This window comes from Eretmochelys imbricata, chromosome 13, assembly GCF_965152235.1.
Source record: "Eretmochelys imbricata isolate rEreImb1 chromosome 13, rEreImb1.hap1, whole genome shotgun sequence".
NCBI classification, from domain to species: domain Eukaryota; kingdom Metazoa; phylum Chordata; order Testudines; family Cheloniidae; genus Eretmochelys; species Eretmochelys imbricata.
In genome coordinates, this window is record NC_135584.1 from 31,311,992 (window position 1) to 31,336,911 (window position 24,920).

At 43.4% G+C, this 24,920-nt stretch overlaps 1 protein-coding gene across 1 annotated transcript in view; it reads left to right on the top strand.

Annotated features, from left to right (window-relative positions):
* Positions 1–24,522, top strand: part of NFS1 (NFS1 cysteine desulfurase) — a 29,559-nt gene extending 5,037 nt beyond the window's left edge. Inside the window, exons 5-13 of the mRNA XM_077831800.1 lie at positions 170–322; positions 4,693–4,786; positions 6,772–6,906; positions 11,180–11,337; positions 15,442–15,547; positions 16,922–17,003; positions 21,633–21,716; positions 21,855–21,944; positions 22,611–24,522. Coding sequence (XP_077687926.1) covers positions 170–322; positions 4,693–4,786; positions 6,772–6,906; positions 11,180–11,337; positions 15,442–15,547; positions 16,922–17,003; positions 21,633–21,716; positions 21,855–21,944; positions 22,611–22,674 — 966 coding nt within the window. The 3' untranslated portion in view covers positions 22,675–24,522. The remainder of the gene's footprint in view (positions 1–169; positions 323–4,692; positions 4,787–6,771; positions 6,907–11,179; positions 11,338–15,441; positions 15,548–16,921; positions 17,004–21,632; positions 21,717–21,854; positions 21,945–22,610) is intronic.
* The last annotated feature ends 398 nt before the right edge of the window (positions 24,523–24,920 follow it).

Consider the following 24,920-nt stretch of genomic DNA (forward strand, 5'->3'; position numbering starts at 1 on the left):
GCCCTATTCATAAGAGACTTTGTCCCACTAGCCTTTCAGACTGTGCCATGCTGAGTGATCCTGGGAGAAACTTCCTTTTGCTTGGCATTCTCCCCCTTTCAATTTATATAAATTGCTACTTTTAAGCAATTTCATGGCCGTTTTATTTTTCATTTAATGTGAACACCAGGGTGTTGCAAGATTCTATAAATCCCGAAAGAAGCATATAATTACAACTCAGACAGAACACAAGTGTGTGCTGGACTCTTGCCGTTATCTGGAGGCTGAAGGCTTTCGTGTCACATACTTGCCTGTTAAAGAAAATGGGCTCATAGATTTAAAGGTAAGTTGCCTGTTAGCAAACATGTAAAAATTCTCCACATAGCACTATCACCTTAGAGGCCTCAGCATCAGTTTTGCTGAAGCATTGCTCTTACACAAAAAACAATTTGATGATCTGTTCCAAATTATTAAGAGACAAAAGAATAGAAGTCACACCAGCCAAGTTTTTAAGAGCAGTGTGCCACTTTGGAGAAAACTGTTTCTCTGCCATTCTAGTTTATTTCTTTAATTATGGACTCCTGGAGTAAGAGAATGAATGTCATTAAAAGACAGAGGGTTTAGTGATATTGTGGTGGAATAGTAGTCCCACAATAGATTTTCATTTTAGTTGGGAAGGAATCATTCTATAAATCTTTGTTTTGATTTAAAGGATGAATTTGAGATGCTTATTGTAGTTTATGAACTGCTTGAAATTTTTAGGGCATTTTGCAGGGGAAAAAAACGAACGTATGAAGTTACCTATACCTTTCAAAAAAGGACCATCTCATCAAAACATTTCCAGTGTCCAACATTTGTTTTGGATTTCTTTTAAACACATAGTAGAGCAGTCTGAAATTAAATGCATGTAGTTCTTTGCTCTGAGTAGTTGTGAAAATGTTAAAATAGCAACATGTTTTGTATGAATGGTTTTTCAGTTATTAAAATAGTAATGTTTGGGTGTTGACATAAGAGTTCCATTGACACAATGTTACTGATAACATAAGCATAAAAGTTATATTGATGCAATGGCAGAGGGTTTAGGATGAAGCAGGGTACAACACTGAATGCTTACTGTGGTACTAGAGGAATTCAGAAGGTGCAATTGTAACCCGTGCTAACACAATATGGCTCAGTTGCCCCCTACCTTTCTTCATGTATTGAAAGGGGGGGGTGTGTGTGTGTGTGTGTGTGAGAGAGAGAGAGAGAGAGCAGTATTGGTTCCTTTTTTCTAACTGAGCATGAAGGAGTTTCTACTTTCACATACATCATTCTTTCCTCTCAAGGTTCTCTTCTGTGCTTTGTTATTGCTCAAGTAACAGGGAAGCTGCCGGGAGTTTGAGAGAGAGAGCTCTTTGATGCTTGCTTTGGTCTTTTCCCTTTTGGTTTTGATTCCCTCATTTGCTCAGGACTTGAGCAAAACTCAGGTAATCTCCACTGGGTTTAGACAGATATGGTTCCCTCATCTTGGAGGTTATGTGACGCCAAGGATTTTCTTGAACCTGTGTCCAAACTAATCTCTTACGTGGTATTAGAACTCCACTTGACTCCTGCTAGGAGTTGATGCATCTCTTCTTTTCTCCCCCCCACCCCCAGTCTTCTTTTTAGTAAAGTCTTGCTCCCTTGGCTTCTTCCTGAAGCTGACAGAGCATCTGGGAGTTTCTAGGCACCAATTGTTTTGTTTATTTCTTTTGAACAAAATACCAGGGTACAAAATTACAGGAATGACCAAGTATGTTGTGCTGGTGGAGGAGTGGTACTACAAATGAAAGGAAGCACAGAGTCAAATATAGTAAAAATATTAAATGAATCAAACAGTAACATAGAATTTCTATAAAAAGAGTATAGCAGTAGGAATATACTCCTGACCAGGATGGTGACTGGCTGCGAAATGCTCGAGGAGATTAGAGAGGCCATAAAAATTGGAAAAAATACAGAGTTATTTAGGAGTATGAGGAGCTTTATATGAGGAGAGATTAAAAAGATAAGTGGGGATATGATAGAGATCTATACAATCATGAATGGTGTTGAGACAGTGAACAAGGAAGTGTTATTCATAACACTCCTTCACATAACACCAGAACCAGGGATCACCTGATGAAATTAATAGGCAGCAGGTTTAAAACAAACAAAAGGAATTACTTCTTCACACAGTGCACTGTCAGGCTGTGGAACTCATTGCCGGGGGATGTTGTGAAGACTAAAAGTACAACTGGGCTCAAAAAAGAATGAGACAAGTTCATGGAGAATAGGTCTGTCAGTGGCTATTAGCCAGGATGTTCATGGATGCAACCCCATGCTCTGGGTGTTCCTAAACCTCTGAGTGCCAGAAGCTGGGACTGGACGATGGGATGAATCACTCTATAAATTGTGCTGTTCTGTTCATTCCTTCTGAAGCATCTGGCACCCGCCACTGTTGGAAGAAATGATACTGGGCTAGATGGACCATTGGTCTGACCCAGTAGGGCTGTTCTTTTTTTCTTATGAACTGCCTAAAATCCTTTTGTAATGGTCTGTTGGCTTTTATGGCTGCTGCTGCTTTATAACGATGGTTCCCCTCTACAGCCTCATGTTATAGTACAGGCAATTAAAGCTTTTGTTTCGGTTCCCCTGGGCTTCCCCCTCTCCGCCTCAATGATAAGCATCTATGCTGGGCTTTGTGTTCCACCACCTCCCATTCAGTTGTACACGTTCCAATCATGCCGTTTCCCATCTTACACAAAACCTAAGTAAATGGCATACAGTGGGGTGCAGTAGGCCTTGATGTATGAATTATTGGTAAGATTCTTTGGCCTGTGCAATGCAGAACATCAGACTAGATGTTATGAATGGTTTCTTCTGGTCTTAAAAATTTATTAATCTATGAATTCTTCCCTCCCAGCCTCAGGCTGCAATACTTGGGTTTCGGGCCATTATTATTACTTGGGGGGTATTCTGCTACACAGGGCTGTCAACCTTACCTCTGGGCCAGATCCCCAGCTTTGAGTGATACCTTTCATGTTCTTTTGCACGTAATGCATAATTGTTAATCTTGCTGTCAAATAACTCTGTTGACCGTAATCTACCTTTCCCCCCTTCTCTTCCTCCCTTGTGGAATAATTTTCTTGAATTCAGAGGACTTATAATTTGTTTAGACGTGTTACATATGGTTGTTTTTTTGTTTGTTTTTTTAAAATTAATAAAATACACTAGAAACAAGCTGGCATGAATGTACCTGTGACAAGCGTAGCAAAGATTTCATGGCTGTGACCTGGTCAGACGTTGTTCATGCGAATATTAAATTATATAGAGATTAAACAATCCTGCTGCTTTTATTTATATATAACTAGTATTACTGCCAATTGTGAAAATGGGTTCTTTTTTGACTGATAGATGTGTGTGATGGTGATCGATGTTGTTCTGCCTGAGCCTTCTCTATCTCCTTTTAGAATGTCTGTCAGTGAATTGAATCAGGATTTATTCAAACACTTCCATAATTTTTATTTGTAGTGCCAGAGAACTACAGGAACTTAACGGAATGTAATTTGCTATCAAAACTGAAGCTAAGTGTTGGGTCTGTACGATGGGAAACGGAGTCACACATCCACCCAATTGAGGCTTAATCAGTTTTGCCTTTATTTTAATACACTTTCAGACAGAATGATTGTCAATACTTATTGTGTCTGGACATACATGGAATAATTAAATTACATGCATGGAATACATGGAATAATTGATTGTCAATACTTATTGTGTCTGGACATACATGGAATAATTAAATAATTTGAAGCCCAGGTTACACATTTTGGGGCTCCAAAAAGTCCCTCCTTCTTCCAGGGACTCTTGGTCTGGTCCTTCAGTTTTGTTCATCAGTTTCTGATATGGCTTTTCTCCAGCCTTGGGTCCATTTTTACATATATTCTAATACGTTTTCACATGCTCCATTACATAATTTTCCTCCAGTCTGCATTCAACGCATTCATTATCCATTGACTTGTACATAACCCATACATATTCATCTGCAAGCATTAATCACCTAATGTCTATAATTTTCTTGCTGAATTTACAGTTTTGGGATTGTGTTGCCCTCGGTCCCAGAAAAAGGGAGTTTTTGGTTATCAGTTTGTACCTCTTACTTACATCTTCCAACATGACACACTATTTATCTTGCCAACAGTATCATTTTACACACATCAGCAAATTATATAAAAGAGAAATTTACAAAAAATACCCTCATGCCAGGCAAAGCCTTGGCCTGTATATTGCCTTATCTTATACTTCCTCTATATCCATAATTACAATTTATTAAATATATAGCTAACAATGAATCTTATTTTATTATTAGCAATCTTCCATTTCAATGTTAGATCAGTATCTGTCTTGTCTTATAGTATATTATCCTCCCTCTTAATCTGTTAAAAGGGGAATTTTAGAAAGCACAAAGTTCAATGTCAGCATTTCTTATCTTCTGCAAACACATTTTTGTCAGGGTTTTTATTTTACTCAAAGTCCAAAAACTTTGTACTTTTGGATAGCCAAATCTTATCAGTGTTTTTCCTGTTAAAATGTTTTAGGTACTCTGGTTTTTAGGCCTTGGGTTTTAACAGTGTCCCAACACTAAACAGTAGGCGGCTTTTGCTTGTACTTTTAGTTACGTCAGGCACTACATCTGTGTCTTTTCAACGTTTTCACCAGGAACTGGAGGATGCACTCCAACCAGACACAAGCTTGGTGTCCATAATGACTGTGAACAATGAAATCGGAGTAAAGCAGCCAATTAGGGACATTGGTAAGTAGGCACTGGCTTCCAGCAACCTAATATAAATGAGACTGACTTGAAAAATGGTATCTTCTGCTTTATATATATATATATATATATATATATATATATATATAACTACACATGTGGTTCATTATGAAAAATGTTCAGAAGACCAAATAACCAAACTTATCCAGTTTTAGCAATAAAATTGGCTAACAGTACGGGAAAAAGAGTTACATTACCGATCGTTCTGAGAAGCTGTTTCTCACAGCATGCCAAATGACCTTCTATAGAAGGTATGCTCCCCAAAATATGCCCCACAAACTTGCTGTATTTATAGTTACTTGTTTACAAGTTAAAACCACTCTGTATGTCACCCAAGGCTAAAATTCACCAATCAATTAGTTTTTAGCTTCATTTTCTGGTAAGACAGTGTATCCCTTATCTCTTGCTTTTGAACACAGTATTCCAAACCAGTTGGGCCATGAAGGAGCGCTCTGCTTAGTACCAGGGTAGAACACTCATGTATCTTGATTTTGATAGGATTTATATTCATTAATGCCACATGCTGTATTTAGCTTTGCAGGGTGTTGTGGGGGAGCGAGCTCTTGATATGAGTGAGTGTAATACAACTTAAAGTTAAGATTATATAATATTGATCTGATGTGTAACACATATCAATAATGTGTGCAATATATATGAAATATGCCTTGGCTAATAGTTCTAAAAAGGCATATTAATGTAATATCAAGTGTAATGAAACTGGGCCCTAAGGAAGCTACATTGTTTTGAAGGACCAGAAGAAATCCATTGGCCTGTCTTGCCTGAGACTGTTTTGATGATTTTGCTGTCTCAAACAATATGTTCTGAAATCGTTTAACAATGTAAACTAAAACTGCATCTGATATTTTTAACAGGGAGTTGTTACAGGCACATAGCCTTATAATGAGAGTGAGGTGCGCTGTTTTCTGCTCCTAGCTGGCTTTTGCAATTTAAAGCAAAGCTTCGCTATTGGCAGCCAAAATTACTACTTGTTTGCAATAATCTGAAATACACACATTGTGTGTTGGAGAATCCTAGGGAACAGTTATGCAAAATGAGACCTAGAAATGAGTCAGCTGTGGATCAAATGAGAGTTCACTATGATCTGGCAGGAAAAAATGGTCACTGTTGATCACTCTGTCCGGGGGCCCATCATGTCATCGGGTGGTAATAGCTTCTCTCTCTGCAGATATGGTTCAGCTACAGTTGGAATATTGCTCACTTCTGGGCACCAGAAAGTTACTGTCCGTCTGGAGAAAGCTCAGAGAAGAGCAACCACAGTGAGGTGGGAACTGAGAGTATTGCTTCTGTTTTTTGAGGAACGATTAAAAGCTAAATTTGCACAAGTTGGCTAAGTGACAACACAGTGGGGAATGAATCATAAGCATACAGATACTTGAGTATGGACACTAAGGAAGGAGAGGAATTATATTCGCCTGATAAATGGAATAGTCTTAAAATAAAAGGGAATTAAGAAGTGGAAAATCTAGGTGGACTACCAGGAGATCTTCCAAAGGCAGATCTGCCAGGCTGTGAATAGACCTTCCCAAGGGAAGTGATAGAAGCCCCCATTGCTTAAGACAAAAGAGTAAACTCAGCCATGCACTGGCAGATACGCTGTAGTTCCATAGGGAACAGTCCTGCATTTGACAAGATGACATTTTTGCCTCTGACTTCTATGATAAGGAAGCAATTTGTAGCCTTTCTGTTGCTTCTAAATTTCAGCTAGTTCTAGCCTCGAGCTATGTACAACTAAGCTTGGGTAAGTATCAGCTGGAATAGCTGCAAAATAGTCCATAGACAACTGACTAAAAAATTAAAACAACCTAAGAGTACTCATTTCTTCTCCCTTTTCCCTGCAAAACTGCTCCTGCTCCCTGCAAGGTGACACTTTTCAGGTACGTTAATGCATTTAATGAGATAAGTAACTAATTGTCTTGTTTGTTGCTGTTGTGGTGGTCTTATCCCAGGTCAGATCTGCAGCTCTCGTAAGGTTTTCTTCCACACTGATGCTGCCCAGGCAGTTGGTAAAATCCCCATGGATGTCAATGATATGAAAATTGACCTAATGAGCATCAGTGGCCATAAAATCTATGGTCCAAAAGGTATTTATTGATTGTTTTTTTTAAGGGTTTGATGTTTACCCAAGCTTGTCTTGGGGTTGCTTTGTTTCAGCATGCGTTCTGTGAATTGTTCTGATAATTTATAAACTGTTCATACTCTTCTTGAATGAACAGAGTTTTTCAGTAATCATTTAACCAATCCTAGCATATTTGGATTATATATTCTAGTATTTTTTGTCTTTTTAAATGCAAAAGAGGCAAATTTTTCCAAAGGGCCCTGTGACTAGCATGAAGACTCTGACAGAGCATGTGGGCACTAAGGCCTGTGTGTGTCTCTTTTCTGCCACAGACTTAATCCATGCTCTTTCTGCTGTTGAGAAGCAAACAGTTTCCATTAGTGCCCAGTTCCTCTTCAGAGTGCTCTCATAGCTGATGGTAGTGACTCACTCAACAGCTAGGCAGAATTAAAAGTGGGGTTTGGTGTTACACCTTTCCCATAGTCATCCTGTCAGTCCTTGAGCTTGGACAATCATATTTTCCTATTTATTAAAATGTTTCTCTTCCCCTCACGCAAATGGGAGGAAACGGGAGGCTGTCTGAGTATACAGGGTAAACAGTGGAACCAACTAAATATAAAGTGTGCCCAAAATAAAACAAAGCAGAAGCAATTTTCTCCAGCCCTCCTGTTCTAGTCATCTTAGCATTACTTGGGCTGTAGAAAGTTAATTCCTTGGACAGACAGAAATGTCATGAAGGCCCATTCAGGCTATGCTGCCAATCCTGCAGTGGGTACCTGGATCGTGCATGCCCGCCATCAAGTATGTGGACAGGCTGAAAGGCTCACGTAGCGTTAGCTGCTCATGTTCCAGTACCGCATGGGGTAAAAGTCCGGACAGGGCTGTGTTGTGTTGACTGAGAGCTCTGGGATAACTGGAGCCCCCTGGAGACTCAAGATGCTTTGCTCCATCACTGTTGCCCTGGCAGGGGTCTGGTGCAGGTTCTACCTCTCCTCTTGTTTCATAGGAAATATTTTGTCCACCGCTTCCTCCACTAATTTCTGAACACCTTACTAATTCTTCCCCACCCTGGTGGGACTGGATCCCAGCCGCCATGACATGAAAAAGCATAAGATTTGGGGGAGAAGGTCAGACACACAAACTTAAGGTTGCAGCCAGTGGCCCCACTTGAGTGGCTTAGAAGGAGACTTCAGATAGGTGTGAAGTATCTCTGATGTTGACAGTGTTGCTGTAAAGCCACAGTGTAACAGAGCCGGTGTCAGCAATGCAAGAGAACCCAAGTTTGCCATTCCTTCCACTGATTTAGAATCCTTAACTCACATCCCTGAAATAGGAAGGGAGTGTAGAAGGTGATCATCTCTGAGAACCGTTGGAGGTTCTTCCCCTTTGGCAATTGCCTATATGGATCCCCACTCTGGGGAGTGGAACAAGCTGTATTGACCTTCCAGAAGGTGAAGCTGAGGAGCATTGGTGAAAAGTGAGAGCAATCTAGAAGGCAAATTTAAAGGAGTAAAGCTGTGTGTAAGTGCGTGTAGAGCTCTAAATACAGTTAGGAAGTTTTTCTTAATGTCCCAATCTAAACTGCTCTTGCTGCAATTTAAGCCAATTGAGGATAGGACAAGAAGCAGAGGTTAAGGACAATTTTTCTCACTCGTAACAATCTTTTATGTACTTGAAAACTGTTACTGTGTCCCATCTGTCTTCTCTTCTCCAGACTAAACAACCCATAAGTCATATTTTCTAGACCTTTAATCATTTTTGTTGCTCTTCTCTGGACTTCCTCCAATTTGTCCACATCCTTCCTGAAATGTGGTGCCCAGAACTGAAACAGTACTCCAGCTGAGACCTAATCAGCGCAGAATAGAGTAGAATTCCTTCTTGTGACTTGCTTACAAGACTCTTGCTAATACATCCCAGAATGATGTTTGCTTTTTTTGCTACAGTGTTTCACTGTTGACTTATATTTAGTTAGTGGTCCGCTATGACCCCAAATCCCTTTCTGCAGTACTCCTTCCTTGGCAGCCATTTCCCATTTTGTATGGGTGCAACTGATTGTTCCTTCCTACATGGAGTACTTTGCATTTGTCCTTATTGCACTTGATCCTATTTACTTCAGACCATTTCTCCAGTTTGTCCAGATCATTTTAAATATTAATCGTATCCCTCAAAGCACTTGCAACCCCTCCGAAATTGGTCTTGTCCGCAAACTTTATAGGTGTACTCTCTATGCTGTTATCTAAATCATTGATTAAGTTATCGAACAGAACTGAGCCCTGCGGGACCCCATTTGATATGCCCTTCCAGCTAGACTGGGAACCTCTGGAAACAGTTTTTCAACAAGTTATGCACCCACCTTATAGTAGCTCCATTTACGTTGTATTTACCTGGTTTGTTTATGAGAAGGTCATGCGAGACCATATCAAAAGCCTTAAAGTCAAAATATCCCACATCTACCGCTTCCCCTCCATCCACGAAGCTTGTTAACCTGTCAAAGAAAGCTATTAGGTTGCTTTAACACAATTTGTTCTTGACAAATCCATGATGATTGTTACATATCACCTTATTATCTTCTACGTGTTTGCAAATTGATTGCTTCATAATCTTGTTGGGTACAGAAATTAAGCTGACTGATCTGTAATTCCCTGGATTGTCCTTATTCCGCTTTTTATAGATGGGCACTTTATTTGCCCTTTTCTAGTCCTCTGGAATCTCTTACGTCTTCCATGACTTTTTGAAGAGAATCGCTAGTGGCTCAGATATCTCCTCAGTCAGCTCCTTGAGTATTCTAGGATGGATTTCAGCAGCCCTAGTGACTTGAAGACATCTAACTTGTCAGACTTTTTTTAACTTGTTCTTTCCCTATTTTAGCCCCTGATCCTGCTTCTCTTTCACTGGCATTCGCTATGTTAGATGTCCAATTGCTACTAACCTTTTTGGGGAAAACTGAAACATAAAAAGCATTTAGCACATCTGCCATTTCCCCCCTCATTGAGTTATGGACCTACCCTGTCCTTGGTCTGTCCCTTGCTCCTAATGCAGGGGTGGGCAAACTATGGCCCGTGGGCCGGATCCAGCCCGCAGGATTGCCCCCTGTGTTGCCACAGGCCCCGCGGTGCTGTTAGAAGTGGCTGGCACCACGTCCCTGAGGTCCGGGGGGGCAGAGGGCTCTGTGCGTTGCCCTTGCCTCCGGGCACCGCCCCCCACAGCTCCCATTGGCCGGGAACGGGAACTGTAGCCAATGGAAGCTTTGCGGGAGGTACCTGGAGGCGTGGCAAGGGCAGTGTGCGGTGCCCTGTGGCCCCCCCCCCCCCCGCCAGGCCGCGCAGGGACATGGTGCTGGCTGCTTCCTGGTGCAGCATGGGGCCAGGGCAGGTGTGCAGGGAGCCTGCCTTGGCCCCGGTGCATGTCGTTGACACCCTGGAGCCACTTTAGGTAAGCGGCGACGGGCTGGAGCCTGAACTCCTCCTGCACTAAGCCCCCTGCCTGCACCTCGCACCCCTCCTGCACTCCAACTCCCTGCCCTGAGTCCCCTCCTGCAGTCCGCACCCCTTCTCTTGCCCTGAGCCCGTTCCTGTACCCCGCACCCCAACCCCCTGCCCTGGCCCTGTGTGAGACTAAAAGTTTATTCAATGAGGAAAGGGTAGATCGAGGTGCGAAAGTGTTTTTCAAAACGGTCAGATTAGATGAGCTGAGCTTCAAGGAGCTAATGAGCTGCCCCCCAGAGACAGAAGGTGAGAGACCCTCTGGTAAGATTCCTGGCCAGCAGAGTCAAGGGGAGATGGAAAGGATTGGATGACGGAGCTAAGGAAGTAAGAATATCCACACGCAAAAAAATCTGCCTAGCAAGACCACTTTTGGGGAAGCAGCGCAAGCAGACTGTGCCCACAGCAGCATGGGCAACAAAGAACTTCTAGTTAACTACGTACAGGCAGTAACATCCAAAAGTGGGGAAATGATTAGGGTAGCATTGGGGATGTTGTGCTCTGAGCACACTGAACCTTTTGTTGCCAAAGCAAACTGGGGAGAGGTTGAAGCCTCTCCCTCTGACACTCGGAACCGTGTGGGGGGTGAGGGGGGGTGGAGTTGTCTGGGGGAGGAACAGCTTCAGTGCACACTGGTTTTGGGGAGATTCTGAGTTCATGCACCTGTGGGTGCTTCCCGCCCCTCCAACAGGGATCCAGATGAGCAGTTCTCGAAAGAGAAGGAGGTGGTCTCTTTCAGTGCTGCTGTCCTTTGTGGTATTTTCAAACATATATGTCCTGAACATGCCGAGCTTCTTTGTATGTTTGTTTTTCAAGGGGTTGGTGCCATCTATATTCGCCGTCGGCCCCGGGTGAGGTTGGAACCCTTACAGAGTGGGGGAGGCCAGGAGAGAGGAATGCGATCCGGGACTGTGCCTACAGCTTTAGCCGTTGGCCTTGGGGCAGCATGCGAAGTGTCTCAACAAGAGATGGAGGTATACAGAGAGCAGTTCTGTCTCCTGTTTCTATTATAATAGTACGACATGTTCTTAGAGTCTTTCCTGCTCATCAGGCATGGGCTGCATTGAATCTTTGCATTGGCCCCTTTAGTGGGACCACATTTCCCTCCAAAGAAGTCCTTTTCCAGCATGTACACCTGCAATGCTTGCAGGTTGGATTCTGATTCTCACTGTTGAGACTGGAGATTAAAGTGATTCTCCTGATTGTAGATTGATTTGACTGATTGATTTGACTGAGCCCTTTGAAGTCTTCCCTGCAGACGTTTCTGGGGGATTGGAAGGTGATCTTGAGACTATTTCTACTTTAGACTCGTTGGAATCTATTGGTTTTTTACAACAGTTCTGCAGACAGAAAAAACCCCATGAACCTGGAAGAGCCATGTTTCCTTTTAAATGTTTATACAATATATATGTGAGCACAGCATCCCCAAAGGAGTGTGAATGTGCCCCATGCATGAAGTTATGTGCCTTATACCTTCACTGATGGTGAAAGGGGCTCTTTGTGCATAAACAATTCAGTATTTTATTACAGAGCAATACAAAGTAAACATAACTGCACCCTGTCGTATGTGCCTAAATTCCATTATGTGTTATAGGCACTTAAGAGTCTAAGCCTCACTGTAAGTCAATGGGACTTGTGCTCCTAAGTCACTGGGGTGCTTTTGAAAATGTTACCTATTGTGTCCGCATTAAAATACGGCTCCACTCTCAAATATTCACCCCACTCTGTTCATCTCACCCCTTGGAAAAATCCTGGTTGCACTGAAGATCAACTAGTAGGGGGCGGTGGGTGTCTGTCAGCCAGTGTGGTGGTGGTAGGGGGTACAAGTCTCAAAACTGTTTAAACCAAGTTAGTGAAATATCAAGTGGGTATGTGTGTCTGCTCGGCCTGTCTCAGTTCTTACAATGCATGTAATATCTGAGCTTATTATAAATCAAAGTGAACACAAGACGACGTGGTATGGGAACCAAGTTATATTGCCTGTGTAAGCCATGATAAGTGTAGCCATCTGTCCCGTTCTAGTGCCTAAACCATATAAAAAAGTTTGAATCTACTACAGCCTTTCAAGTAAGGATTGTGGTTCTTTAACTCAGGCAGGAAAGGCTTATGTTTTTAGGTCCCATGTTCAGTCCCTGCTATTGCTGAATCATGCCACGTCATGTGAGTGCCAATGCACTTCTCATAATTGGGGTGTAAAAATCACTTAAAAAACCTCTGAATTGCATATAGGCCAAGTGGATTTGTATGGAAATCTGTCCATGGAGCCCAAGCCCATTCCAGCCAGGCAACTGTTAGTCATCTGGGCTGAGTAGTCTACGGAAGCTCTGTTGGCGGCTACGCTCCTGCAGAATTTGTACGTTGTGCAGAGTCTCAGCTCTGATTGCTCTTCTTAATTCTGCAGAATGTATAATCACCGCACGCCCAGGGAGTGCTCCTAGGGCCATGGAGACCTACCAGGACCTGCAGTGAAACCTCTCAATATTCATGCCTGCCAATGTACAGCACAAGCCACCCAAATGTGGGACAAATGACTGAAAGTGTGGAACGACTCCCTGCTCTTGCCCATCGGGGAAACGCTCGCCCTTGTCCCTGGTGGGGGTTTTCCCCAATAAGCTAAGACTGCTCCTCCTGGCACAAAGTAAAGCTCTCCTCCACTAAATGAAATGAAATGTCTCCTGGGCTCTAACTTTGCTGGCTCCGTTGCTGCTGCTGGTGCCCTTCTGGCATTCAGAACGCTCCTAGCTGCTGCTATTTTGGCTCACCCCATTCAGGGAGCAGAGAGAGGCCTCAGGAAGAGACCCAAGAGCAGCTTGAACTGATATTTTTGCAAGAGCGGAGGAGGGCATGGAGCAGCCCTCAGTCCTCTGTTCTGCCTATGAAGAGCATGGCAGCTCAGGGTCTGCTCCATTCCTCCCTCTCCTAGGGGGACATATATAGACTCCACTCTGCTCCATCAAAAACAGTTAGCATCTGAACCACCTGGTCCCTCCCTGCAAGGTCCCTCTGCTCCTTTATGGGAGGGATTGGCTGGTGGCAGGTGAAGAGGGGCCGAACAAGTGCAGAGTTTGTGATTGAAGTAGAACAGCAGAAGCCATCTGCCCTGAATACAGAGGGAGCCACCCAAGGTGGAGTGCTTGAGAGGTCTGCCTGTGGTGCAGATAGGCTTTGCCAGAACCAGAGTTCTCCCCCCTCCTCCCAGTGTACATCTCTGGTTCAACATAACCAATAGGTGGCTCATGCTGTCCACATCTGGTGGTAGTATCTGCTTCCTCAGGGCTTATAAACCCTATGAGATTCATTGCCAGAGAACTTGAGAAAGTCACTAAAATTCTCCAAGGTCTGGAGGGAAAATCCATAGTATGTAACTGTCTATAATAGGGTTTTCTGTCACTGGTATCTAAATTCTCTAACTCTGTAATCAATCAGTCACATTTTCCAGAAATAATCAAAAGGCCCAGTCCTCAATGAGGACAACAAAGTAGACTAATTTTGGCATTTCTGTGCCAAGCCATTTTTAAGGTAGAAGTTCCAAAAAAACCCCTAGGAATACTTTTCAAAAATTAAACACTTAAATAGTTTTCAAATTATTTTACCTGACCAACAGCTTGTCAGATTACCTACATGCTGCTCAGAGGAAAAAGTCTCTTCTGTCAGAGGAACACGTAAGAATTGTTGGGTGGTTTTGATGTCATAACACAGCCCTGCCTAGAGCGCCGTCTTGCAGCAGGCTGGAGCATGATAGATGTGCCTGTCTGTTTCCCTTCTTCAGAGTCCCCAGAACTGCTGGGGACATTTTCTTGACTCACTAATACACTGCTTGGGGCGAGTTTAATATAAGCATAGTACAAAATAGCCCATAAAAAAGGGCCCCCAAATGTAGCCCATTTATCACGTCCATGCATGTATCCTAAGTATCTCATATCCTCTAATCCGTCAACATAGCACGTACCATTCTCCAGCATCTTCTACCACACCCAGGCTCTTCTGTGGGCCTCTCCTGCCCTTCTACCAGGATAGTCGCCCCAGCCCTTCCAGGTGGAGTGCAACCCTGATCTTCCCAGGGCAGTCTCCCAGAACCTCTCATAGGGAGGTCATCCCTCACTCCTGCTGGCCCTCCGCTATCTCTGCCTCCAGTATGGAGACTTCACAGGTAAACCCCGACTCTTCCCCTGCCTTCAGCCCTCTGACTTGGGGAAGATCAGTGGACAAACTCCACTGCGGCACTTCAGCCTTCTCCCAGGAACCACCTACAGCCTCATAGCTATGGCAGCTCCCACCTGCCTGAATTGAATCTTGGTGTGCCCCAGGTGCCAGTGCATAAACCCAGTTAGGAGGCAGCTAATGAGTCAAGTGCACTGGCCTCTTCACTATTAAAGGGCCATTGTCATCCTGTCACAGTTAATTATGGTGAAGTTAAAGGGGAGAGGAAATCATCTTTGCATATATCCCACATGGTCAGTTTCCTGAAATTGCAAGGGATATGCCTTGCGGGACCTTGGTCCTTCCAGTCATATTGTAGTTTCTAGACAATCAGCAACTCTCTTTCTTACTGAAGCCGGCAGGCGAGTCTTCAGAAAGAGAACTGGGTGCACATAACTCAGTGTGGACAGCCTCCTAGCTGCTGTAGTGAGGCGGGCGTCTCCATTATGCATCTCCATTATGGGCATTTCTGGCAATACCAAAACAGGAGCGCTCTGTCATAATGCAAACTACTCTATCACTTTAACCATTATCTAAAGCGTTCTATTATTGAAACTCAAACCTTTTGTGTTTATATGAAAGTTCACTTGATAGTTCTTATGCGTAACATTTTCTTAACTGATAATTTGGTTTGTTTAGGGCAGCAGGCTGAGCTGGCAAATACCCAACTACTAACTCAAAGAGTTGTTTTAAAAAGGGTACCAGAGATGAGGCTTTTGAAAAAATAAGTCTTTAATGTCTGTCTTGCCATAGTCCAACCAACTCCAAGTACTGATGTCCATGCCCAGGCTGGTAATTCTGTGTGGTTAGTAAAGGAAGGAGAGTTGAACCCTTCAGCCATTTATTAGACTGATCTCTCTCTCGATTTCTTTTGTTAGTATGACTATAAGCGAATTTCTGTATTGGCGGACCGACTCGTTTCAAAAATAATGACTGAAATTCCAGATGTGGTTTTGAATGGAGACCCAGAGCATCGCTATCCAGGTATTAGCAGAATCTCTTATTTCTCTGGTTACAGAATCCATCCTTCCTGAAAACTGTGCTTTTTCCTTTATTCTGTAAATAAAAGTTTTTAACCCTTCTGGTTGAGATGAAAATATTCTAGAAGGTCCCTTAATTTGAACCAATACAGTGCTGACTTCCTGAGATTGCAGGCAGCCTCATGCTGTATTTCTGAGAGCTATGAACTGCCCCACTCAACTCAATGATGTGGTGATGCTCAACCCTAATAACAGTACCTTTAAAAGTAAAGGTTGAAACTTTCACTGCTGCTCATTTTAACAGAGATGTGGTTAGTTGTCTGGATGCAATGGTGGTAATATGGAAGGGGGTGACTGGTTGCTTTGTGAATGGTTAGTGAAGCCATGACCCTGTTCTGTGTCTCAAGTTCTTGGCTGGCTGGTTTTTGCTCACGTGCTCAGGGTCTAACTCCTCGCCATATGTGGGGTCGGGAAGGAATTTGTCCCCGGTCAGACTGGCAGTGACTTGGGTTTTTTTCACCTTCCTTTGCAATGTGTAGGTGCGGGTCACTTGTCAGGATTATCTGAGTATATATCACTTAATGCCTGCCTTTGGAGGGGCCTCGGGCACTGGGGCACCTCGGTCCCTCCTGTTCTCTGCCTGTGGCACACAGTAGTCTAGTAGTCTATGGGTGGGCATACTTTGGTCTCATTTTTGTTGTTAGTTTAGTGTGGGGGTGGTGTTGATGGCCTGTGAGATACAGGAGGTCAGACTAGCTCTGGTGGTCCCTCTGGCTTTGCCAGGCATCTTGTTGCCCCTGATGCTTTTATGGAAGCATTCTGTTCTCTTGTAACAGCTTCCCTTGTGCAATTACACCCTGTCAGTATAAAAGACTAAGAGAGTTTGAAAATTTGGGGGCAAAAAAAAGTTTAAATGCCAAAGCTGAAGTCTGTGTTGGATTTAGTACCAGAATGAATAACCGGGGGCACAGACTTTAGTTATTAATTCAGTAAAAACTCCTTGTTAATATAAACCCAGCAGCTGCTGCAGGAATGTCAGTGCACTTCAGGAATAACAGGATGTAGTTCCAGTGAGCTGCAGAGTCCTTGGCCTGCTTCCCTTTGGTCTATAGCCAGGACTCGGGCCAAGTGACTGAAATAGGAATTAGGACCGTCACTATGCAGAAGCAAGGGACGAGAAATCCTGCAGGACTCCGCAGCTTTGATGGCCGGTCCTGCAGGCCCTCTGGCCTCTGCGTGCCCCACTTTGAACCTGAGTCTGCATGCAGGGAGCACAGTGGAACTTGGCTTAATGTGGTAGAGCAGAATGGCACCCCCCTCTGATGTGGATAGGACTTTCCTGGGAGTTCAGCTGACGCTATTTTTTTAAACTATGCAGGCTGCATCAATTTATCTTTTGCATATGTGGAAGGAGAGAGTCTGCTGATGGCTCTGAAAGATGTGGCTCTGTCTTCAGGAAGGTAAGTGTGGGAAAATTGGGGGCAGAAAAGGAAGCTTATGCTAAAGCACTCTTGAGAGGGAATGCTGTCTGCTGATGGAATCTATGCCCTTCATTTGCTCTGTCAGTCTGAAATGCAGCTGTACTCTGAGGTGGGACTCTCTAAAAATGGCACCTTGGGTCACCACATCAGATCTGTTCAGTTTACAAGTAAAAGTGGATTTTTCTAACTGTCAGCCTTGCAGACTCAACCTGGAATCTGAGAGTCAAGCTGCACTCTTTTTTCATATGCATCACCTCTGGTCATGATGATTCTCCAGCAAAATGCTGTCCTCAGTTGCATCTGTGTAACCTCATGGCCTTCAGTAGAATTTCACAGGAATAATGGTGAGCATCATTTGAAGATTGTAGGGCTACATATGCAACCCAAAATTTAGCAATTTCTGTGTTTGATGCACAAGCAGTAAGAGAATCCAGTGCACTTTCTTAGAGCTCTGTTGACTCTGCAGGGCTGACAGCAGTAAAATCTTTTTATCACTAACATCAGATCTGACACTGAGACACATGCAGAGCAAGTCTGCAGAATACAGAGGTGCCATTTTTACTTAGCTTTTCAAAGTAATGGTCTGAGCTGCAAATTTATCAGCCAGAAATGTGTTGGTTCTCGTAAGCAGAGCAGTTTGAAAGGAAAAGACTTTCCGAATCCAGCTGAAACTAATTACAACCCTGTCAAGAGGCCCTGCAGTTAGAGCTGTCATCTTAGTTCACATCTTTCCATTTGTGCATGTTGCAAAACTACTTAGCAGGTGATCAGCGTGGGAACTTGTTCACATGAACCCCTGCTCTGCCATTCTGGGTGTGTTGCAGGTTAAGGGAGAGGTGTGTTGGCTATATCCAGGGGCTGCAGGTTAGCCACTGAGCTGCCTGTACAATGTCTAGCTGTGGCTAACTCTAGGACTCCTTCCCTTCCTTGAAGGACCACTAACTTCATGCGGATTTGGGTTCTCTCTCCCCCCTCCCACCCAACCCCCCTTTTTTTCTTTAAAAAAAAAAAAAAAAAGACGTGGAGTATTTTTACTATATCAGAATCCTTTTCAATGCTTAGATTTTGCTTTGTTAGTACTTAGAAATAGCTTCCTTTTCTGTGCCTCACGTTTCCCCTCTGTAAAATATGGGTAATGATCCTTACCCACTTTTGATGTCCTTTGTGATGTAAGCTGCAGCAGTGCTGAGTATCTTCTCACTCAGGATTCCAGGCCTTTACATTTGTCACTTCTCAGATTCGTTTGGTATTTGAGGGGTCAAAAGGTGGTTTTCAAAGCCATGTTTGATCTTGGTTTATAGAAATGTGTCCCTTGGTGCATTGACATCCTCTGTCCTGTTCTGAAGAATTCTTCTGCTCTTCCTTTTCTACTCCCCCCCATTCTCCTAAATCTTCATTTTACATTTGCCTCTTGCTGTGTCTCACTGCTGGCAACATCTGACCTAACACAAGGAGAGTAGGGTTATAGAATCATAGGAGTGGAAGGGACCTCAAGAGGTCGTCCAGTCCAGTCCCCTGCACTGAGGCAGGACTAAGTATTCTCGAGGCCATCCCTGACAGGGGTTTATCTAAGCTGATCTTGGAAACCTCCAATGACAGAAATACAGCAACCTCCTTAGGTAATTTTCTCCAGAGCTTAACTACCCTGACAGGAAGTTTTTCCTAATATCTAACCTAAAATCTCCCTTGCTGCAATTTAAGCTCATTAAGCCCTTTCCACAGTGGTTAAGGAGAACAATTTAACACCCTCTTGTTTATAATACCCTTTTATGTTCTTGAAGACTTATATCTCCTCTTCCCTCCCCCCCCTTCTCCAGACTAAACAAACCCAATTTTTTCAATCTTTCCTCATATGTCACGTGTTCTAGACCTTTAATTATTTTCTGTTGCTCTGCTCTGGACTTTCTCCAGTTTGTCTACATCTTTCCTGGTCCCCAGAACTGGACGCAATACTCCAGTTGAGGCCTAATCAATGCTGAGCAGAGTGGAAGAATTAGTTCTCCTGTCTTGCTTACAGCACTCCTAGTAATACATCCCAGAATTATGTTTGCTTTCTTTGCAACAGTATTACATTGCTGACTCATTTGGTTTGTGATCCGCTATAACTCCAGATCCTTTTCTGTAGTACTCCTTCCTAGGCAGTCATTTCCTATTCTGTATTTGTGCAATTGATTATTCCTTCCTAAGTGGAGTACTTTGCATTTGTCCACTGATGTTCACTATATTAGTGGTCCAATCACCGCTATATTTTTGAAAAACAAACAAAGGCATTTAACTTTGTCCATTGCTGCATTTTCTGCTGTTGTCTTACCCCCTCATTGAGTAACAGGCCTACCTGTCCTTGATCTTCCTCTTGCTTCTCAGTTATTTGTAAAATGCTTTGTTACCCTTTCTATAAGCTAGTTTAATATAGTTTTCTGCCTTGGTCTTTCTAATTTTGTCCCTACATGCTTGTGTTGCTTTTTTAATATTTGTCCTTTGTAATTTAACCTACTTTCTGCTTGTTGTGTGACTCTTTCCTACTCATTGAGGTAGTTTGCTCTTGTGCCCTTATTAATGTCTCTTTAAAAAATTGCCAACTCTCCTGAATGTTTTCCCTTTGACTTGCTTCCCAGTAGATCTTACCTACCACTTCTCCGAGTTTGCTGGTCTACTTTCTTGAAGTTAATTGTCTTTTTATTCTGCTGTTTTCTCTCCTACCATTCCTTAGAATCATGAACTCTGTTGTTTCCTGATGACTTTCACCCAAGCTGCCTTTCACCTTCAAATTCTCATCTAGTTCCTCCTCATTTGTCAGAATCAAATCAAGAATAGCCTCTCCCCTTTTCCCTTTCTCCACCTTCTGTAATAAAAGGTGGTCTCCATTGCATTCCATGAACTTGTTGGATAATCTGTGCCCTGCTGTATTATTTTCCCAACAGATGTCTGGTCCACCATCACCACCAAGTCCTGTGTTTGGATGATTTTGTTAATTGTTTATAAAAAGCCTCAGCCACCTCTTCTTCCTGGTTTGGTGGTCTGTTGTAGACCAACACAATGACATCACCCTTGGTGGTTGTTTTTCTTTAATGCTTTTTATCCTTACCCAGACACTTGCCTCCCACTTCTATCTCAACCTCAGTGTGAACATTTTCATCTTGGATATACAAGGCAACACCTTTTCTCTGCTTGTCCTTCCTGAACAAGCTGTACCTTTCTATACCAGCATTCCAGTCTTGTGGAATTATCCCACCAAGTCTCTAATGCCAGTTATGTCGTAATTGTGAGTATTCACTAGTATTTCTAGTTCTTCCAGGTTATTCTCCCTACTTCTTGCATTTGGATACAGACATCTCAGGTGTTTGTTAGATTTCCCCTCAATATCCCTTCTTGTCTGTCCTTTGCCCCTCTACGAATGTCCGTATTTCCCCCAGATTCCAACTCTTCACCCACAGCTCCATGTTCTGGATTTACCCATGGGCTTTTGTCTCCTGCCCCTGTCAAATCTAGTTTAAATCCCACCTACCAGGTTAGCCAATCTGTATCTGAAGATACTCTTCCCCTTCCTGGATAGGTGGACCCCATCTCTGCTCAGCAGCCCTTCTCAGATCAGGATCCCATGCTTGAGGAAGCTGAAAGCCTTCCTGGTGACACCATCCACTCAGCCATGTATTTACCTCCAGAATGTGTCTGTCCCTGCCCAGGCCCCTGCCCTTGCCCAGAAGGATAGTGGGGAGCCCCACCTGCACTCCAAAGTCCTTCACCCTCCCTCCCAGAGCCCTGTAATCGCTCTGGATCTGCTCTGGGTCATACCTGGCATTATTGTTAGTGTCCACATGGATGAGCAGCTGGGGTTAGTAGTCAAAAGGCCGGATGATCCTTGGCAATCCCTCCATAACGTCTCAGGTACGGGCCCCTGGCAGGCAGCATACCTCCTGAGATGCCAGGTCAGGCCAGAGGATGGATGCCTCTGTCCCCCTTAGAAGGCAATCACCGAACATCACCACCCTTCGATTCCTCTTGGGAGTGGTGGCTGTGATCCTTGCAGCCTTGGCCTCCTTCACCGTTGCGGGGGATTCCTCATCCTTTATTGCCAGCGCAGAATACTGGTTTGTCATCTCTATGGCTGCAGGATTGGGAGCCAGAGTGGAGCTCTGCCTGCTGCCAGAAGTAACAGCCAGATTTCTCCCTGTGAAGGAGCCATTTCCTCCTGCCCTGGTGGTGCTACTGAAGTCCTCTCCAGCTGATTTCTTCATCAGACTTGGAGGTCTCCATATGCATATTTGCACTCTCCTTCCTCAAACTGCTGTCTCACTAGCCTTGTTCCCAGCTATTGCCTCCCCTCTGCCCTTCCTTCTCTTCTGCTACTTCTGGAATCCCCAGTCTTGCCACAGTTGCTGATTACTTGCCTGTGTCATCTCCGTTTTTTCCACTGACTCTCTCCCCGCAGGGACCTAGGGTAATTATGTGTTTTGTAAAGAGCCATGGAGACCTATGGTGATACTTAGTCTAGAAATCATATATTCTTCAGTAGAAATTACTGATAGTACAGAATGTTAAATTTCATTAGTATAAGAGCTCTAAGTGAAAAAGAAGAGGGCACAATTCTTTCTCGCCCTTCTTCCTTAGTGCTTGCACATCTGCCTCTCTGGAGCCGTCCTACGTGTTACGAGCAATTGGGACTGATGAAGACTTGGCTCACTCATCCATAAGGTCAGTGATATGACCCTTGCTGTCCTTTTCAAATTGTTTCCTCTCCTACACTCAGAGTAGACTCTGTTCTCCTGTGCCACCTTCCCACGTGTGCACCATGTTAGCACCTACACAGTACATCTTTGTTTTGTTTTTTAGGTTTGGCATTGGTCGTTTCACTACAGAAGAAGAAATAGATTACACAGTGCAGAAGTGCATACAGCATGTCAAAAGACTGAGGGAGATGAGGTGAGCCACTTCCTAACTGAACTTAAAAGGCAATGAATTACTGTACATTTCCTCTAAGCTTATGTGGAATGTGTAAGGCCCTGGATTTCCTTGTGTTTAAAACTGTGGGAATTTCAGTGTTTTACAAAAATTCAAAAATGGGTGAAAATCCATGCAAAAAGTTAGCTTCCCAGTTCTCTGTGTAAATACTGGGGTTAATCCTGGGCCTCCTCTGGCACCCAAGTGGGTTGCTATCACCTGAAAATAGAGAAAATAGAAAAGAAATATTACTTTAATGGAACCCCTGTGCCAAAATCATCTCTCCGGCTACTGAGGTGGGACACGAGGGCCTGGAGCCCAGGAGGGAGCAGGGGAAATCGAGACCGAGGAAGAGCAGGAGGGTGGGAGCTGTGAGGGGAGGAGGGTGAACGTACAGGAAATAATCCTGCCACTACTGATACCCGATGCCGCTCCTGCAGCTCCCAGTCATTGAGTCAACCTGTGCTGTGGGGGAAGGGAAGGGGGAAAAGGGAGACTTGCCCTTCCTCCCCCGGTAGGGAAATCTCTTTCCTGCTCGTTAGGTTCCTTGGACAGATACGGAAGCAGCTTATTTGTGTTTGATTGCTGTCAGTGATACCATTATCCTTGCCATTCCAGCTGACCTCTCATTTTTTTTTCTATTTACAGTCCACTGTGGGAAATGGTGCAGGATGGAATTGACCTCAAAAATATTAAATGGACCCAGCACTAGGAAAGTGGTTGAGCTGTAACCTTGGACTAGATGGATGTGGATTAAAGTGCATTTTCTGTACATTCCTGAGAAAAGTCCATGTGGCATTTGCTTTTTTACATAGTCTGGTTGTAGGAGTCTAAACATAGAATCTAAGAAACCAAAACTGAGATGAAGCCGAATCTCTCACACGTATTTATGCACAAGATAACTTGCCCTGTGACCTAGATTCCTTGGAATTGCATTTTCTGATGCAAGAGTGAACTGGGCCCTTTAACCCTGATTTCTCTTGCTGCAGAAGAGACACTCTGTGGGGAGGTTCGCCTTGCTTGGCATCACACACGTGCTGCAGCAGTTGTTTGGTAAATCTTTATTGCCAAGAGCCTTGTTTCACTTACTCTGTTGATTTTGATTTGATTGTGACATTAGTCTCAAACAGCAACCTGCTTTCTGTGTTCAGATAGTTCTACTTACAGAAGGCACCTCTAGAGGAAACACATCTTAGTTTATGGTTATAGAATGGTGTATACTTGTGTTAATTGTATGTTCCAAGCTCATTCATATCTGTAGTTAAGTGCCTCTTTCCCTATTGAACAAAAGCTTTTTGCCTCTTTCAGTTTGGTTTAGTTTGATTTTTGCAGTTCTACCTTCTTACATTTGTTTCCCTCCTGATCTTCATACAGGCCAATGTGTGTTAACCCAAAACATTCTTCCACCTTTCCAGAATCTAGGATAGGATGATTCACTTTGCTGTCTGTATCAGTTGTTTCTTTCCATGCAGTCTGTCTACTTGCAAGTAAAGACAGAAAAGTTGAATGTATTTTGGGGTGGGGTGGAGAGGATGGAACAGGATACACTGGCTTCAGTGGAAATGGAAGCTTTTAGTTTAGGAGGAGTGGTGAGACAGAAAAGACACCAGCTCTAATGCATGGAAATGCTTTTAATACTGTTTCTGTTCTTTTCTTGGTGATGGAGTCTTTTTCCACGACCCATCAAGAATATGACCATGGGCAATAGCATCCTAATTTCTTTATGGGGCTTGTTGCCTTCCACATATTCTAGTTTGCCAAACTGGTTCTGTAGGTAGGAGGTAGGAATAGATGAGCTCTGAGGAGAGTTCTTGACACTCCAGATTTACACCCTTCTTGTTACTAGAGATGGTCATGGGAACAGCATCCATTCCCTTCAGACATTGGGGAAAGTGTCCATTAAAATGGACCTGGCTAAGTTGAATTAAATTTCAGTGTTTGGTTTCTTGCTTTCTTTTAAGTTGTTCAGATAGGGAATTTAACCCTATATTATAAAGTGCCTTTGTCTTACCCAACTTTGTATGCAAACTACTCCTCAGAAGGTAGCTGGTTCACAGATGAATGTTGTGCTAGCCACTGGATCCTAGGCATCCTACTGACAGTGCATATCTCCTGTTGGGGGCAGCAGAGGGCCATCTCCTGGCTATCTCGAGGATGAACCGCAGACATGAAAGCTGTCTCCTGGAACCTAAATATCACTTTGCAAGGTGGTGTGCCTTGCAGAGCCCTGCAAACTCTGATCAGGCAGACTTGTGTTGTATCAGTTTCACTGAGGAGAATAGATCTGTGCTTTCATAATGAGTGCAGATACTCTTGGATCACTCTGTTTGAAGTGGTTGGTGGCTTTACAAGTTCCCATCCCAACATTAAAACTGCTAATGATTTCAAAAAAATGTGTAAAGACTTAATGTATAACGGGCTTTCAGAAGAGTTGTAATATATACCTTGTGCATGTAGGTCTGAGTATCCATGTAGTAACACTTCCTAGCATGTTATAAAAACATTTCTCTGAAATTGTTCCACTTCCTGCATTGCAAAAAATAAATAAGATTTAAACTTGGTTGTTCTCAGTTATACATTTGGAGGAAAGCAGATATAAATTGGGGGGTTAATTATTCTATAGGCCTGTGTTTGGGATCCAGAATTTTGGATGAACAACTTAAAACAGTGTAAGCCTGTTCTGAAGGGGATGTGCTCAGATTTCTCCTCTTGGAAACTCCGTGCAAGTCTCTGAATAATCTGCATTTGTTCCATGAATGGCACTCTCTCTGGTGACAGGTGTAGCTCTGCATATGGTATAGACAATGGATACTGTACTTTGCCCTTAAATTTTGCAGCCAGAAACAATACCATTCCCAATAAAATTACATACATAAAATAGGCCACATATAATATTGTCAACAGATGATGCAGGTTGAAAATTTATAAAGACACTTAGTAGGTTAGTAAACCACCACC